This window comes from Nycticebus coucang, chromosome 18, assembly GCF_027406575.1.
Source record: "Nycticebus coucang isolate mNycCou1 chromosome 18, mNycCou1.pri, whole genome shotgun sequence".
In the NCBI taxonomy this organism is placed as follows: Eukaryota; Metazoa; Chordata; class Mammalia; order Primates; family Lorisidae; genus Nycticebus; species Nycticebus coucang.
In genome coordinates this window covers 54,632,088-54,646,560 of record NC_069797.1, presented here as the reverse complement: position 1 = coordinate 54,646,560, position 14,473 = coordinate 54,632,088, and the positions used below count along the sequence as shown (strand labels likewise).

The window sequence follows — 14,473 nt, the reverse complement described above, 5'->3', positions numbered from 1 at the left end:
TGCCATCTGCACCCCGCCCTCTCCCTGCCAGGCCAAGTAATATGCCCAACTTGTTTTTCCCTCAGTTCTCTGGCCCTTAGGGCCCTGAGCCTGCCAGTTTCTTTCCCCTGGGACTACTGGGCATGTTGTGCATCTTGTTGAATGGCCAGTAATAGCTTTGTTTACATGCCCACACTGCTTCCCACAGGCCTGTTTCCCCATGGACTTGAAGCCACTGTTTTCCACACAGGGCCTCTCTATTACCTCCCCACTGCCTTTCCTCTACCTCAGTTAGGCCTGGGGCTATAAATCAGATTGGGGCCGGGACAATTTGAGACATGTGAACCACTTCCTAAGGTGGTCTGCTCAGTCTGTCCAGCTGATTCAGCTCTGATGCTGAACAAGAGGCTCCTGAAGACCCAGGCTCCTCCCAGGTGCAGCCTCCTGATTAAGGCCAAGGAACTTGACCTGAATTGGCTTTTGTGTATTACAGGCAGGGGCCGAGATCTCAACTGTGAACCCCGAGCAGTACTCCAAACGCTTCAACGAGTTTATGTCCAACATTCTGACGTAGTTATCTTCTACCTTCAGCCAGACCCACAGAGCTGGATATGGGGCCAGGGATCGGGAGAGGGAGAGGGTGCACTGGGGCTATGGGAGGGTGGGGTGCAGATAGGGGGGTTGGGAGAGAGCTTTAGCAATCATACTACACCCTGTGACACTGAAAGAGACTAACTGGGGAGGAGGGGGATGGCTCACAGGATGTACCCTCACCTTCTGCTTACCCTTTATTTTTTTTTCACCACATTTGACCCCTGTTAAAAAGGGATTCCCCTTTTGGTACCTTGTAACCTTTTTAAGATACCTTTGGGTAGATATGATTTTGTGGGTTTATTTGGGCTTTCTTTCTGAAATTTCATTGCTCCAGGTTTGTTATTTAAAATAACGTATGTCTTCACCCTATCCACCCTACCCACCCCTGCCCAGCCCTCATTTCCCTTCCATAAGAGGTACCCGGTAGACCCAGCACACGGGTCCTCTCAGAGCAAGGTGCTCTGATGACAGATTGGAGAGATCAGACGCCTCAGCCCTGCTGCATTTGATCTTCTCTGGATTAACTTTTTAATTTTATGGAGTATTGTGCACAACTTCCTCCACTTTTCAACCTCGGATCCACGTTGAAATTATTCCTCCATCCTGTCCTCCCAAAGAAGTACTCCAGATCATCACCAAGCATCTCAGAGGGGAGTGAGTTCATCCTCATGGGATGGTGAGGGGGGGAGCTGCTGGGTTCTCGGACATCTGGTTCTCAGAGAACCCCGTGATCATCACCCAAGCCCCAGGTTCACAGCCCCTGGAGTTCAGATGTCCTCTCTGTAAAGCCTGCCTCCCACTGGGTCAAGAGGAACTAGAAAGTACCTTTGGATTTACTAGGATCCTCATGCTTAAATGGCTGTCTCCCTTTGGGAAAACGCCAGAAACTGATGAGTTTCAAATGAGGTCTTACGCCCTCCATCCATTTGCTTCCTTCTGACCTCCTCCCAGGCACCCTCACTCTGGCTGAGCTTTTAGCTCCAAGCACCTGGGGTGCTCTTTGCAGAGATACCTCTTCAAGCCCCAGGACTCCCGTGTGGGTAATCTGCCTCCCTGTGCCTGCAGTCTGTCACCTGGACAGTTACAGCCAGCAAGGCATCCCCTAATTTGGAGTGTGGCATCCAAGCCTGAGGTTGCTTCTGAGTCACTTGAGAATGTGACCTAAGAAATCCAATTTGGAGGCTTGATGTGGGGTTTACTCACTCCACAGGACTTTTCTTAATTGCCCCCATCTAGACTGTTAGCACATCTGCAGTCCACAGGTATCCTTGGAAGGAGTGGCACCTGGCAACTTCCTTCAGGTTTTCCACTCACCTTCAGAGCCTGCTACCCAGGCCCTCAGAACTGAGCTACATGTGTCGTTTTGATGCTGTCAGAGTCTGGTCTGGCTAGGAGAGAAAGTGGTCCTGTTGCTCTGCATTGGGGGGGGAGGTACATTACTACATCTTCTCAGCCACTCACCAGGAACCTGGGATTTGGGATGAGATATGGTGAGACTTGTAGATAACCCCAAGGATGTGAAGATGTTTTGTGGAACCATTTTGAATGGATAGATTGGTTTCCTGTGGCTCTCTCCAAACCTGGCCAAGCTCAGCTTCTGGAGTAGGAACCAGCACTATGTCTGTGCCCTACTCACAGTACATAGGTTAGGAAGGAATGGAGATGGCACACTGAGGATATCACTGAGGCTGCTGGATGGGGTGGGAGCCCTTCTGGTAGGGGCAGATGGGACTCAAACCACTGCCCTTGCCCCAGCAAGGGGTCACAGGTAGCTCTGAACAACTGTGGGAAGACCACTAAGTGACTTGGGGAACTTGGAATCTAGTGGCTCATGGAAACAAATTTGACTTAGGAAAGGGAATATATAAGGAATAATGTCTGGACTTGATTTCCCCACCTCATAATCAAGAATGAAAATTTGGATCTGCTCTTAGTCAGGTCCAGCATCTCCCAAGCGTGGAAGGCTATCTTCCTGCAGCCTCCACAGCCTTGGATGCCCACCGGCTTTTCTGCATTTGGTCTGCTGATCATGTTGCCATAATGTGTATGAAACGTGTAACACAATCTTAACAGTTAAAGACTACCCTACCAGGTATCTAACTTGTTTTAACATTGCGTGTGTGTATGTATGTATGTATGTGTGACTTGGTTTTTTTTTTTTTTTTGTATATTGTTTACATTTAAGAGGTAGCATTCTGTTTCAAATGCTTTTTGTCTTATGACAGTATTGTTGATTGGATCAAAACATTTTGAGCTGTGGCTTGGTGGATTGTAGATTTTTTTTTAAATGTCATTTTCTATGCTATCTTCAAAACCTTTGGCTCTCGAATTCTTTTGGCATTCAAATGTTTGAAAGCTATTTATCTTGGTTTATACAAGTTTTCTTTCTCTTGTTTCATGATAAAGATGCTCTATTTGGTCTGCAGTCTGAATGTAGAGGAAGTGAACTGATACCCGAACAATCATCTGCCCTAATGCTTTTCTCCCTGAACCCCACCATTCCCTTCTGGGCAATAGAAGGTATCTGAGGGGAAGTGACCACCCTCAGCCTCACTCCTTGGGGCCATGCAGGAAAGCTCACCATTCTTAGGGCATCCCAGAACAATTTTTGATCTCCCAAGAAGAAAAAGAGTATGAGAAGGAGGACATTGCTGATTGGGTGAGGCCAGGATGAGCATAAGAACAGGATTCCTCCCTATTCCCTCATTCCCCCACGTATGGGGCAGCATCCAGTCTCACCTTCTCCAGTTCCTGCCTCTCTCCTTCCAAAGGTCCACAGCTAAGAAACTAGAGTCTCTGCCCCAAGTGAGGAGTGTCCTAAAAACTCCACTAAGAAGACCACTAGATGGCCTGTGGCCCTGTTCCTGTTAATTAACCACTAGGTCTGTGTCCCCCAGCACAAGCTCCTTCCCTGTGCCCTGCAGCTTGGGCGTTACAGGGCACGCCAGGAAGCAGCGGTTCTAGGCACACAGGCTGAAGCAGTGCTCCATCTTTCCTTATCTAGCTCAGGGGTCACTGGTCTGTGGCAGGTGTCATGAGTTGCCCCAGTGCCTGTTCTTAGTGGCACTCTCTAAGTTCCCACCACAGGCAGCTCTTCCTCCTCTCTTCTTACTTCACTTTTTTCTCTTGCCTATGCTTTAGGCTTGAATGGATCTGGTAGTGCTCAGGGTGTGAGACTAGATTTCTGCCCTGGTGACTTTCCCCTCTATGGTCTGCCAGGGCCTTGGGAGGTGGACCAAAGACCCAGGACTTTTCTCAGTAGCCAGTCCTACCCCCCGGTTGTCTTTTTACCAATTCAGGATGGGAGAAAGAAAAAACTTCAGCAGTCTCCAGCATTTGAAATACTCAAGTGTTGGGGGTCAGAAGGGACAGTATGTTTAAACAACCTTCAGAGCTCTGGCCTTAAACCTGTGGTTCCCCCAAGTCTAGAGACCTCACCTCTTTCTGGTAGTAATGTGGGCAGGGGCTTCCTCATACGGAAAACACATTCAGACAACTGCCCCCGAATCTACCAGCCATCTACACAGGGGGCAGTAACATGGTCCTAGCCCTCCTCTGAGATGTGCCATTTATAGTGCCCCCAAAGGAAAAAGGAGACTCAGCTGTCCTTCAACAGGTTGTGCTGAGATCCCAGGAAAGAGAATAGGGAGAATACACCCACAGGAGTCCCTTGTCCTTGCCCAGAGCCATTTTGTAAGGAAGTGGGAGCCAAAAATCTTTAGGGGAAGGCCCAGTGCTGCTCAGCACACCCCGGCATCAGGTCACATCATTGTAATAAAAAAATGTGAATGATGTTTAGATTCAACTTTTGGAAAAGCAGGACAAACCATCCCATCATATGTGTGTGACTTCTCAATTTCCCATTTCAATTTACATTTTTTAAATAGGAATTTTCAACCCCTTGTGCTTGTCTAATGTCTGCTCTAAACAGTTTGAGACTCTGTTACTGTTTTAAAATGCATGCATGTTAAGATGAATCTCCAACCTGAGGAAAATAAAACTCAAAAAGCTTTGTGTATATCTGTTATGTGAGTCCTTTGGAAATGGCTTCCTCACTTCCAACCCCCAGAATTAAAAGGTTTTGGTCCTAGTTTTAGAGGCATTTTGGGCGGCTTGAGTTTAGATAAAAAAATGTGGTCAATGATATCCCGTTTCAGATGCAATTCATAAGCAGTGGTTAAAAACACAGCACTGGGGTCTGCCTGTTAGCTGTTACTACTGTCCACATGGAGGGATGGACAAGCCACCCTCTCCTTCACTCCTCCAGTGGTATAGAACCAACACTGGCTAGGAGCCAACACCCAACTTAAAGGCCCAACTCTCCTCTAATTAGCTATGTAGCTGACTTTGAACTTGGCACTTCTGTGTACCTCATCTTGTCCATCTGGACACTTAAAATCTAGTGGTTGTCGGGTGGCGCCTGTGGCTCAAGGGGTAGGGCGCCGGTCCCATATGCCGGAGGTGGCGGGTTCAAACCCAGCCCCGGCCAAAAACCAAAAAAAAAAAAAAAAAAAAAATCTAGTGGTTGTCAAAGTGTGGCTCCTGAATGAGCAGTTACCAGTAGCATCTGGGAGTCAGAAATGCAAATTCTCAGGGCCTAATCCAGATCTACTGAATCTTCCAAGTGATTCTGTTGGAGGTAACATTTGGGAACCACTCTGCTATATAAACAATCCACTTGCTTATTATATCTGTCCTGCAGGTTGCAATCACTTGGGTCTTTGCAGTTTTTTTTTTTTTTTTTTTGGTGGTTTTTGGCCAGGGCTGGGTTTGAACCCACCACCTCCGGCATATGGGATCAGCGCCCTACTCCTTGAGCCACATGCGCCGCCCGCAATCACTTGGGGAATTTCAAAAAAAAGACAGGTGCCGGGCAGCACCTGTGGCTCAGTGAGTAGGGCACCGGCCCCATATACCGAAGGTGGCAGGTTTGAACCCAGCCCCAGCCTAACTGCAACAAAAAATAGCCGGGTGTTGTGGTGGGCACCTGTAGTCCCAGCTACTCGGTAGGCTGAGGCAAGAGAATCGCCTAAGCCCAAGAGCTGGAGATTGCTGTGAGCTGTGCCATTACAGCACTCTACGAGGGCAACAAAGTGCGACTCTGTCTTCAAAAAAAAAAGGTGCCTAAGCCCCCCTAAAAAGTCAGAATCTTGAGGAATAAGTTCATGGTATTGGTGTTTTAGAAGCTCCACAGATGACTAATGTGCAGGCCAAGTTAAAAAAACCTCATCTTACCTCAACCTACTTGTGGGTACTAAGCCAAATTTCTACCTGAATCAAAGAAGATTTAAGGGTTTTCCAGTAGAGTTTAGTGAAATGGGTTTTAGGCTTTAAAGTCAACAGAAATGGGTTTATATCCTTGCTAACATGGACTTGGATAAGTTATTTAACTCTCCTTCATCTCTAAACAAAAATAATCTCAATTACTTTAAATCATCATGATGATTAAATTCTAGAAGCACTTTGTGTCGGGCCTAGCATACAGCAGGGATGCACCAGTGACTCACAGATTACTCACACTGGTGTATGTGCGGCCCGTTTGTAACTGAGTAGCTGTTTGTAACTGCCCAGCTGGGGCAGAGATCAGTGGGAAAGCATCAAAGACAAGCAGGAATGAAAGCCTATTTTATTTCAAAAAAAAAAAAAAGGTGGGCTCTGGGAACAGGGTTAGTCCATTCGGGCCTTCAGTGTCCTGGTGGTGATTTTGTCCTTCTCACTGCAAAGGGAAAAAATGACAAGAAAACCTCTGTACCATCTAGACTGACTGCTCCTCCCTCTCCAGCCCTCAGCTCCAACCCCTGGGCCCCAGGCAGAGAAGCAGAACAGACATTTGCCCTGCTAACTCAGAGTCCAATTGTCCTCCAGCACAGCCATGTTAACTTGTCTTCTCCATTTGCCATGAGGAAGGAAGAACAGAGACTTTCCAGAAATGAAACCACCCCAGGGAAGCTTTTCCAGAAAATGATTCGAGGCTGGGCTGTGAATGCCTCCAGAGAAGGGAAGGAGTTCCCCAGGCCCAGAGAACAAATAACAAGAACAAAGAGAAAGTGTGGTGGGCTTCACCACAATGAATAGAAGAGAACCTTGTGGGGTAAAATTCTGTGTTTTTTCCCGGTAATTAAGGAGGCTATCCCATAAGGACCCAAATGCTTACTCTGGAATGTATGAAAGTAGCTGGGAGGACACTTTTCTATTCTATCCAATTACTATAGGTTCCTAGTGACAGCCCTAAATAAAGGGAATGGGGAGATGTCACTTAGGGAGCTGGCTGGGGCTTGGAAAATGGTCCCCAAAACTCAGTTCACACGGTTCTAGGTTCCAGGCTGGTAGGAGTTGGGGAAGGAGATGGGGAACTGCTTCTACACAGATTCACGAGACTTTGGGGACACCATTAAAGAAGAAATGTCTATTGTGAGCAAGGGGAGAAGAGTCAGGGTCATGGAGCCTCACCTGACAGAGGTCAGGGGAATCTGGGAAGGCCCCCAGTGCCACCTTTATGGAAGTATGACCTGCTAAACTTGTACTTGACAAAAGCACCTTTCTTATTTCTTCCCTGATCAGGGGGCTGGGAAGACAGGGTGTGTGCTTGGGGATAAGGGAGTAGAGAGACAAGTGTCTCCAAAGCTTCTGGACTTCTCCAAGTTCATACTCACATGATGTGGACAATGACTCCCATGCCTGACACTGCATCCCGGTCCACGGCATTCAGCATGGCTTGGGAGATTGTTTCAAACAGGTGTTCTGGATCCTGCCAACAGAGTAGAATCCTTTCAGTTAGGCCTTGGGCCCTAACTTGGTCTGGTCTCTTAACTGTTTTTCTTTTTTTTTTTTTTGAGATAAGAGTCTCACTATGCCGCCTTGGGTAGAGTGCTGTGGCATCGCAGCTCACAGCAACCTCCAACTCTTGGGCTTAAGCAATTCTCTTGTCTCAGCCTCCCAAGTAGCTGGGACTACAGGCACCTGCCACAACCCCCGCCTATTGTTTTTGTGTTGTACTTGTCATTGTTATTTAGTAGGCCTGGGCTGGGTTCAAACTGGCCAGTCCTGGTGTATGTGGCCAGTGCTCTAATCATTGAGCCACAGGCACCAAGTCAACTCTTTTTTTCTTTTTAATTTTTAAATATTATGGGTACATAGTACTTGTATCCCTTAACTCTTTTATAGGCTTGAGGTTCCCACATCTGGTCCCTGCCTTAACTGAATTAAAGGGTGGGTCTCTGGAAAGTGGGGACCCCACCCCACGCTCCTTTCTTAGAAGTGAAAGAGACTTCAAGCCCTGAAATTCTTCCACTAACCAGTGATGTGACCTGGGGCAAATATGAACTTTCTTGAGCTTCAATTTCTCTTCTGTAAAACAGGGAGACAAACCCTATTTGACTCCAGTGTGCTTTATCTGCTGCCTAATGGGTTTTCCTCCTAGATGTCTAACAGGAACCTCAAAACTCAATCAATTTGTGCATACCACAAACCCATTTCTCCCCTTCATTCTTTTTTTTTTTTTTTGAGATAGTCTCACTCTTGTTCTCAGTAGAGTGCTGTGGTGTCACAGCTCACAGGAACCTCAAACTCTTAGGCTTAAGCGATTCTCTTGCGCCTGCCAGAATGCCTGGCTATTTTTTTGTTGTTGCAGTTGTCATTGCTGTTTAGCTGGCCTGGGCCAGGTTCAAACCTGTCAGCCTCAGTTTATGTGGCCAGGGCCCTACCCACTGAGCTACGGGCGCTGCCCCCCTGCATTTTCTGTGTGTTGGTTAGCCTCCCTAAAAAACTCAGCCATCCCTTGTATCTCCACCTCCTCCACTTCTGTTTTAAATGACCAAGTCCTCTTGACTCTGGCTGCCCTCCCCTCTCCCCACAGCCACTATCTTTGCTCAGGGCCTCAGCGCCTCCTACAGGTAATAACAGCCTATCACATCCACCTGTAGGCCTCTGATTCCTCAGCTTCCTTACTGTCAGGGAGAGTTCAAACTCCTCCACATGGCATTCCAGGCCCTCTGGAAGTCTTACCCCAATCTTAATCTCCAGCATCATTTCACCCCACATTTTACCCACACTCCATCCACTCCCAGCTCTCTCCAGTCACTGAACATGTCTGGCCCACCCTGTACCTTTTTCTTTTTTTTTTTTGCAGTTTTTGGCTGGGGCTGGGCTTGAACCTCCCACCCAGGTATATGGGGCCAGTGCCCTACTCCTTGAGCCACAGGTGCTGCCCCCCATCCTGTACCTTTGCACAGGCTGTTCTTTCAGCTATCAGACCTTTCCTCTCCTCCTTTTCCCAACAAATGGCATTTTAACAGATATTTGGGTATCTATCTTGTTTTATTAGACCACAGTAAAGTCCCCAAAGGCAGAGTGTTTCTGATTTCCTCAAAATCTGGCAGAGTTGGCAGCAATAATAATAGCCAAACCTCAATGTCAGATCCCTTTTCATGTTTTCCTCAATATCACTTCTAAGGTAGGTTCTATTATTATCCCCATTTTACAGCAGAGAGAAGGGAGGCAGAGAGAGGTAAAGTGACTTACCCAAGAACATTAACTAAGTGGCAGGTGGATCCAGGTTTCCAATAGAAAATATGGCTTCTAACCCCATTCTGTATGGCTGCCTCTAGCACTACACCTTGTTAAAGGCCTGTTCAATGAGAGGGTATGAGAACCCTATAAACCTAATATAAGGAATAATTATTGTTGTAGCAAATATCTGACTAGGGTTTCCTAACAGAAGGTGCTCTCTCCTTTAATGCCAGTCTGCCCAGGCAGGCAGAGTTTTAGGAGATCTTCCCACGAAGCAGGAGCTTTGGCTTTCTCTCCGCCCTATACCATTCTCCCTGTTTCATTTCACATAAACATGTTTTTTTCCCCCGAGAACCCAGCCCTGCTCCATGCCACCAACTCACCATGTTAGGCTCCCAGAGGGACTCACACATCCCATACATTTGTTCAGCGCAGGTGCCACTGACCACAAAGTCATCAGTCACCATGGGGCAGCCAATGAGGTCTAGAGAGCAAATGAAGGGCTTAAAGGTCTTCGGGTCCAACCCAGCAATGACTGGCTCAGTGTAGTAGGGACCAAACCTGTGAGGGCCAGCACCAGAAAGAGAAACCAGAACTCATGAGCACTCAATTTCATTTTCAGGCCTATTCAAAGTCTTGGCCCAGAGCCAGAGGGGAAAATGGAGGACCTGTTTTGAAAGATCATCTTTCCGTGTGGCCAGCTCTGTTTAACACTTTTCCCCTCTCCTAGCATCAAACAATGCTGCAAGACTTTTTCTTTTTTGAGACAGTCTCACTATGTTGCCCTCGGTAGAGTGCCATGGCGTCACACCTCACAGCAACCTGTAACTGTTGGGCTTAAGTGATTCTCTTGCCTCAGCCTCCCAAGTAGCTAGGACAGATGCCCATCACAAGGCCCGGCTATTTTTGTTGTTGTTGTTGTTGCAGTTGTCATTTAGCAGGCCTGGGTCAGGTTCAAACCCGCCTGCCTTGGTATATGTGGCTGGCGCCCTAATCACTCAACTATGGGTGCCCAGCTTCCAAGACTTTTTCTTTTTCCTTTTTTTTTCCAAGACTTTTTCATCTTCTTTCCTCTGACACATTCATAGCCTTCTCATTCCTACCCCTCACTACCTTTCCTGTCTTAGGGAATTCTGTTTTCTTCTAATCTTCCCTCTCCTAATCCAAATTCCTATCACCATTCGATCCTGTATTTGTACACTTATACTTCTACTCCTTTAGGAAAAAAGTTTGAAGCAGTTTATAGCAAAATCAGAAATACAAAACGAAACCATTAAAACAAAAGACAAAACAGTTGGACTGAACACAAAGTTCTGTTCTGTGCTTCCTAGCAGTCAAGGCAAAGAGGGATACTCAGGGTGCTGGGTTACTCTCAGTCTCATCAGAAATTCTAGCAATGGTCTTAAGGATTTTTTTTTTTTTTTTGAGACAGAGTCTTACTTTGTTGCCCTGGGTAGAGTGCTGTAACGTCAGAGCTCACAGCAACCTCAAATTCTTGGGCTCAGGCAATTCTCTTGTCTAGGCCTCCTGAGTAGCTCGGACTACTGGTGCCTGCCACAATGCCCTGCTATTTTTTAGAGATAGGGTATTGATCTTGCTTAGGATGGTCTCAAACTCCTGAGCTCAGGCAATCCTGCCTCAGCCTCCCAGAATGCTAAGATTACAGGCATGAGCCATCACACCTGGCCTGGTCTTTGTATAGAGATGGCCCCTGACTTAACAATGTGACTTACAACTTTTCAACTTTATGATGGTGTGAAAGTGACAAACATGTAATAGAAACTATTTTGAATTTTGATCTTTTCCTAGACTAGCAATATGCGGTATAATTCTTTCTCATGATACTGGGTACCAGCAGAGACCCATAGCTCCCAATCAGCTATGTGATTACAAGGGCAAACAACTGATGCTCTAGTGTTCTTTGTTGCAACCATTTTCAGATATTGTGTTTTGTGGTTTTGTATCCCATCATGTCTATAAATGTCTATTTTCAACTTACAATGGGTTATAAGGTGAGGAAGCATCTGTATAAAATACTCAATAACTAACGGCTAATATTTTCAATAAGTAGAGGGTCAGGTACCTGTAGCTTAGTGGTTAGGGTTTTGGCCACATGCTTTGGGGCTGGTGGGTTAGAACCCTGCCCAGGCCTGCTAAACAAACAAACAGAAACAAAAATAGCCCAGCATTGTGGCAGGCACCTGTAGTCCCAGCTACTAGGGAAGCTCAGGCAAGAGAATTGCTTGAGCCCAAGAGTTTGAGGTTGCTGTGAGCTATGATGCCATGGCACTATGGCTCTCTACCAAGGGTGACAAGGTGACAAAGGGAGACTCTGTCTCAATAGAGTAAATAAATAATAAGTAAAGAGAATGTCCTTCCTTGGTACCTCCTCCATACTATATTCAAAGATTTATGTATTTCCTTATTCCCAGGCTATACGTCCACTCACCGTTTCTCATACAAAAGGTTGGCCACCATACTCATGAGGGTATAAGGTTTGATCTGCCGACCTTCCTTTAACTCATACAGGTTCAGCCGGAACTTGAGGCGCTGGGCACTGTGGTAGGAGAAAAGCAAGTTAGTAAGTCATTGCTGAATGTCTCCTAGTGCTCACCCTCTGGAATTCAGGTGGAATATAAGGAGATTATAAACTCAGTCCTTGCCAAGAGAAAGGTGCAAAGTCTTTTTTTTTTTCTTTTTATCGCCCTTGGTAGAGTGCCATGGTGTCACAGCTCACAGCAACCTCCAACTCCTGGGCTTAGGCAATTTTCTTGCCTCAGCCTCCCGAGTAGCTGGGACTATAGGCGCCCACCACAATGCCCAGCTATTTTTTTTTTTTGGTTGCAGTTTGGCCGGGGCTGGGATCAAACCCACCACCCTCGGTATACGGGCCGGTGCCCCACCCACTGAGCCACAGGCACGGCCCAAGTTGCAAAGTCTTATGTGCATTAACAAGCAGTAGCTGCTGTGCTAATGGACTGGAAGGTGCCTCAGAAAAAAAGGCCCAGTGCCATCTCAGAGCCCCAGGATAGGGCGCTGCATAGAGCAGACCAATATCTCTGGCTTCTCTTCTTCCCTGACTGCTAAATATAAGGTTCAGCTCTCAAACTGCAGCTTATTTTCTCCCTCTTTACAAACTTTTGTCTTTCCAGAATCTGCTCTCACAGATTTAACACATCACCAATGCCTCTCCAACCCTGAGATGTAATTTCAAAACCCCAGCTTGCAAGATGTTTCTATTTGGCTTGCCTTGTCCACTGAAAATTGATGTCAAAATCAAAGTCATCATCTTTGCTTCCAAACTATTCCTTTTAATGCCTATAATTCAGTCAACATGCTCAAAACAGCAATCATCTTTGAAACTTATCTGGACTGCCTACATGTCAGGTACCAGTCTAGATATTAGTACCTCGTAATAAAGACACTGGTCTTCACCTCAGTTGATGGTTCTTTCTTTGGCCCCATCTTATCTAAGTAGTTACTGGTCAGCAACAACTTTCAGAAATGTCTTCCTTTCCTTTCCCACCACTACTGCTCCATAAGGACCACAACCCTCACAGCAGGACCATCATAATAGCTACCTATCTCATCCCATAGACTCTTTTCTCTCAAATCACATAACCACTGTCAACTAGATAACTACTATGACAGTTAATATGCACTAACCCGTCAAGGGTTGGTTATCTTTCTGTATGCCTGTCTTCTTCTCCCAACTAGACCTGAAATTCTTTAGGGACTGTGCACCCACTCTGGCCTTAGACCTGCGTTGGGATCCTGGCTCATTAACTTGCATCTTGCACAAGACACTCTCTGAGACCCGGCAGTTTCCTCATCTGCAAAAGAGGACAGCAACATGGTGATATCTAAACGAGGATTAAATGAGTCCACGAAAGTACGATGCTTTCCACAGAGTAAATGCTAGTAAAAGTTGGTTAGGATACATGTCTGTATAGCTATGGGATCTGGCAAACTTCTGGACTCACTGGTGGTGTTTGGTAGGTGACTGACAACCAAGCCGCTCAGCAAGTCAGGCAAAGATGGTCCAATAAGAGGCTTGGATGTGGGCGGGGACCCATGAAACTTACACTGTCTGGACATCAGTGGCGAGGCCGGCCAGACCGATGTACAAACGGTCTCCCATGGGAAAGATCTTCTGGAAGTCCGTGGTCACCATCTGGGCTTGGATCCCGAAGCGCCTGTCTGCAGCGATGGCCACACAGTTCTTCCCCTTCATGGCCATGACGGCCCCTCCATTATAGGACATAATAGACTGGGGCAGACAAAGCGGAGGGGCTCAGAGCGAGGGGTCAAACATGCCACAACTCCCGACCCAGCTCCCTGATCCGGAGACTCCTGTAGGCCCCGTTCTCCATCCTGGAAGTGCCTGCACCTCCGAAACTCCAACTCAGATGTGCACTGTGCGGCAGCGAGGAGCCGCACTCACCTGCTTGGTCCTCACCACTGTCCACTCCCATTCTAACCAAAGCCACTTCCTTTCATCGACCACCTACGCCCACTCAGCCCCCAAACTTCCCCTGACCCCCTCCCCAATCCCTATCCAAAGACTCTTCTCCTTGCTCCCCATCTCACCATATTTGCGATGTACTAGGACCCTCAATGTGCAACTCCAGTAAATCGGTTTCAGTCTTCTCTGCGCAACCGCTCTCGCTGCTTTCTCCCCATTGGCTGATAGGCCAACTCTTTCTGGACACTGGTTTTCTATTGGTTGTACATTCCTATCAGTCACCGGTTAAAGCATAGTTCGGTTGAGAAACCAAAACGGAGGCGGGGAAAGCGGAAAGTGAAAAGTCACGGCGAGTGAAGAAGAGCCTAGCGTCAAGGTGCATTCTGGGATCTCGGCGGACCAGGACGCTGGACAGCTGTGACCGGGGGCGGGACCTGCTCGCACTTGGGCTTGTGAAACTGGGTTGTGGGGGGGGCGGGTTGTGGCCCCAGCTGGAGGGACGCCATGGTACTTATCAACGTGGTATATGAATTTGGCGTAGTACTCATGCTAGCTTATTTATTCGCTCTAGAAATCTTTGCATCTATTGTGTACCAGGCACATTGCTAGATTCTGGATTATCACTGGCCCAGAACAGTGTCTAGTATATAGGAGGCGCCCATTAAGTGCAAATTTAATGATGCAGGACGGGGGAGACGCGGGCGGGCGTTAAGGGTATTCTGCGGCTTGCAGGGGGTAATGGAGAGTTTTGATAGTGGTTTGTGTCTTGGGAACTCCTGTAGATCAACTTCACGTATCCCCAAGTCTCAGGTCACCCTAAAAAGAGATGTTCTGGGCCCTTAGATTTAAGGTAGAACCTGAAGATAGCTCATGCCGACCCCTCGCAGTGAGAATGAAAGAAAAGCGTGCACATCTCGCGTCGTTCTC

General features: G+C 47.2%; 2 protein-coding genes across 3 annotated transcripts in view; one reads left to right on the top strand and one right to left on the bottom strand.

The window, feature by feature from the left end:
- The window catches only part of PIP4K2B (phosphatidylinositol-5-phosphate 4-kinase type 2 beta), a 32,006-nt gene extending 27,415 nt beyond the window's left edge, over positions 1-4,591 (top strand). The window contains exon 10 of the mRNA XM_053569412.1: positions 473-4,591. Coding sequence (XP_053425387.1) covers positions 473-553 — 81 coding nt within the window. The 3' untranslated portion in view covers positions 554-4,591. The remainder of the gene's footprint in view (positions 1-472) is intronic.
- A 1,593-nt stretch (positions 4,592-6,184) lies between these two features.
- Positions 6,185-13,785, bottom strand: PSMB3 (proteasome 20S subunit beta 3). Of its 2 annotated transcripts, none has more exons than XM_053569407.1 (6): positions 13,672-13,785; positions 13,167-13,351; positions 11,531-11,638; positions 9,465-9,642; positions 7,227-7,321; positions 6,185-6,289 (listed from the first exon to the last, which is right to left on the bottom strand). In XM_053569407.1, exons 1-6 carry the CDS (start codon positions 13,672-13,674, stop codon positions 6,241-6,243), a joined length of 618 nt encoding a protein of 205 aa, XP_053425382.1. In that variant the 5' UTR covers positions 13,675-13,785; the 3' UTR covers positions 6,185-6,240. The 2 variants fall into 2 exon arrangements, with proteins under 2 accessions (XP_053425382.1, XP_053425383.1); XM_053569408.1 differs by lacking the exon at positions 6,185-6,289 and adding an exon at positions 6,306-6,801.
- Positions 13,786-14,473: the final 688 nt, after the last annotated feature.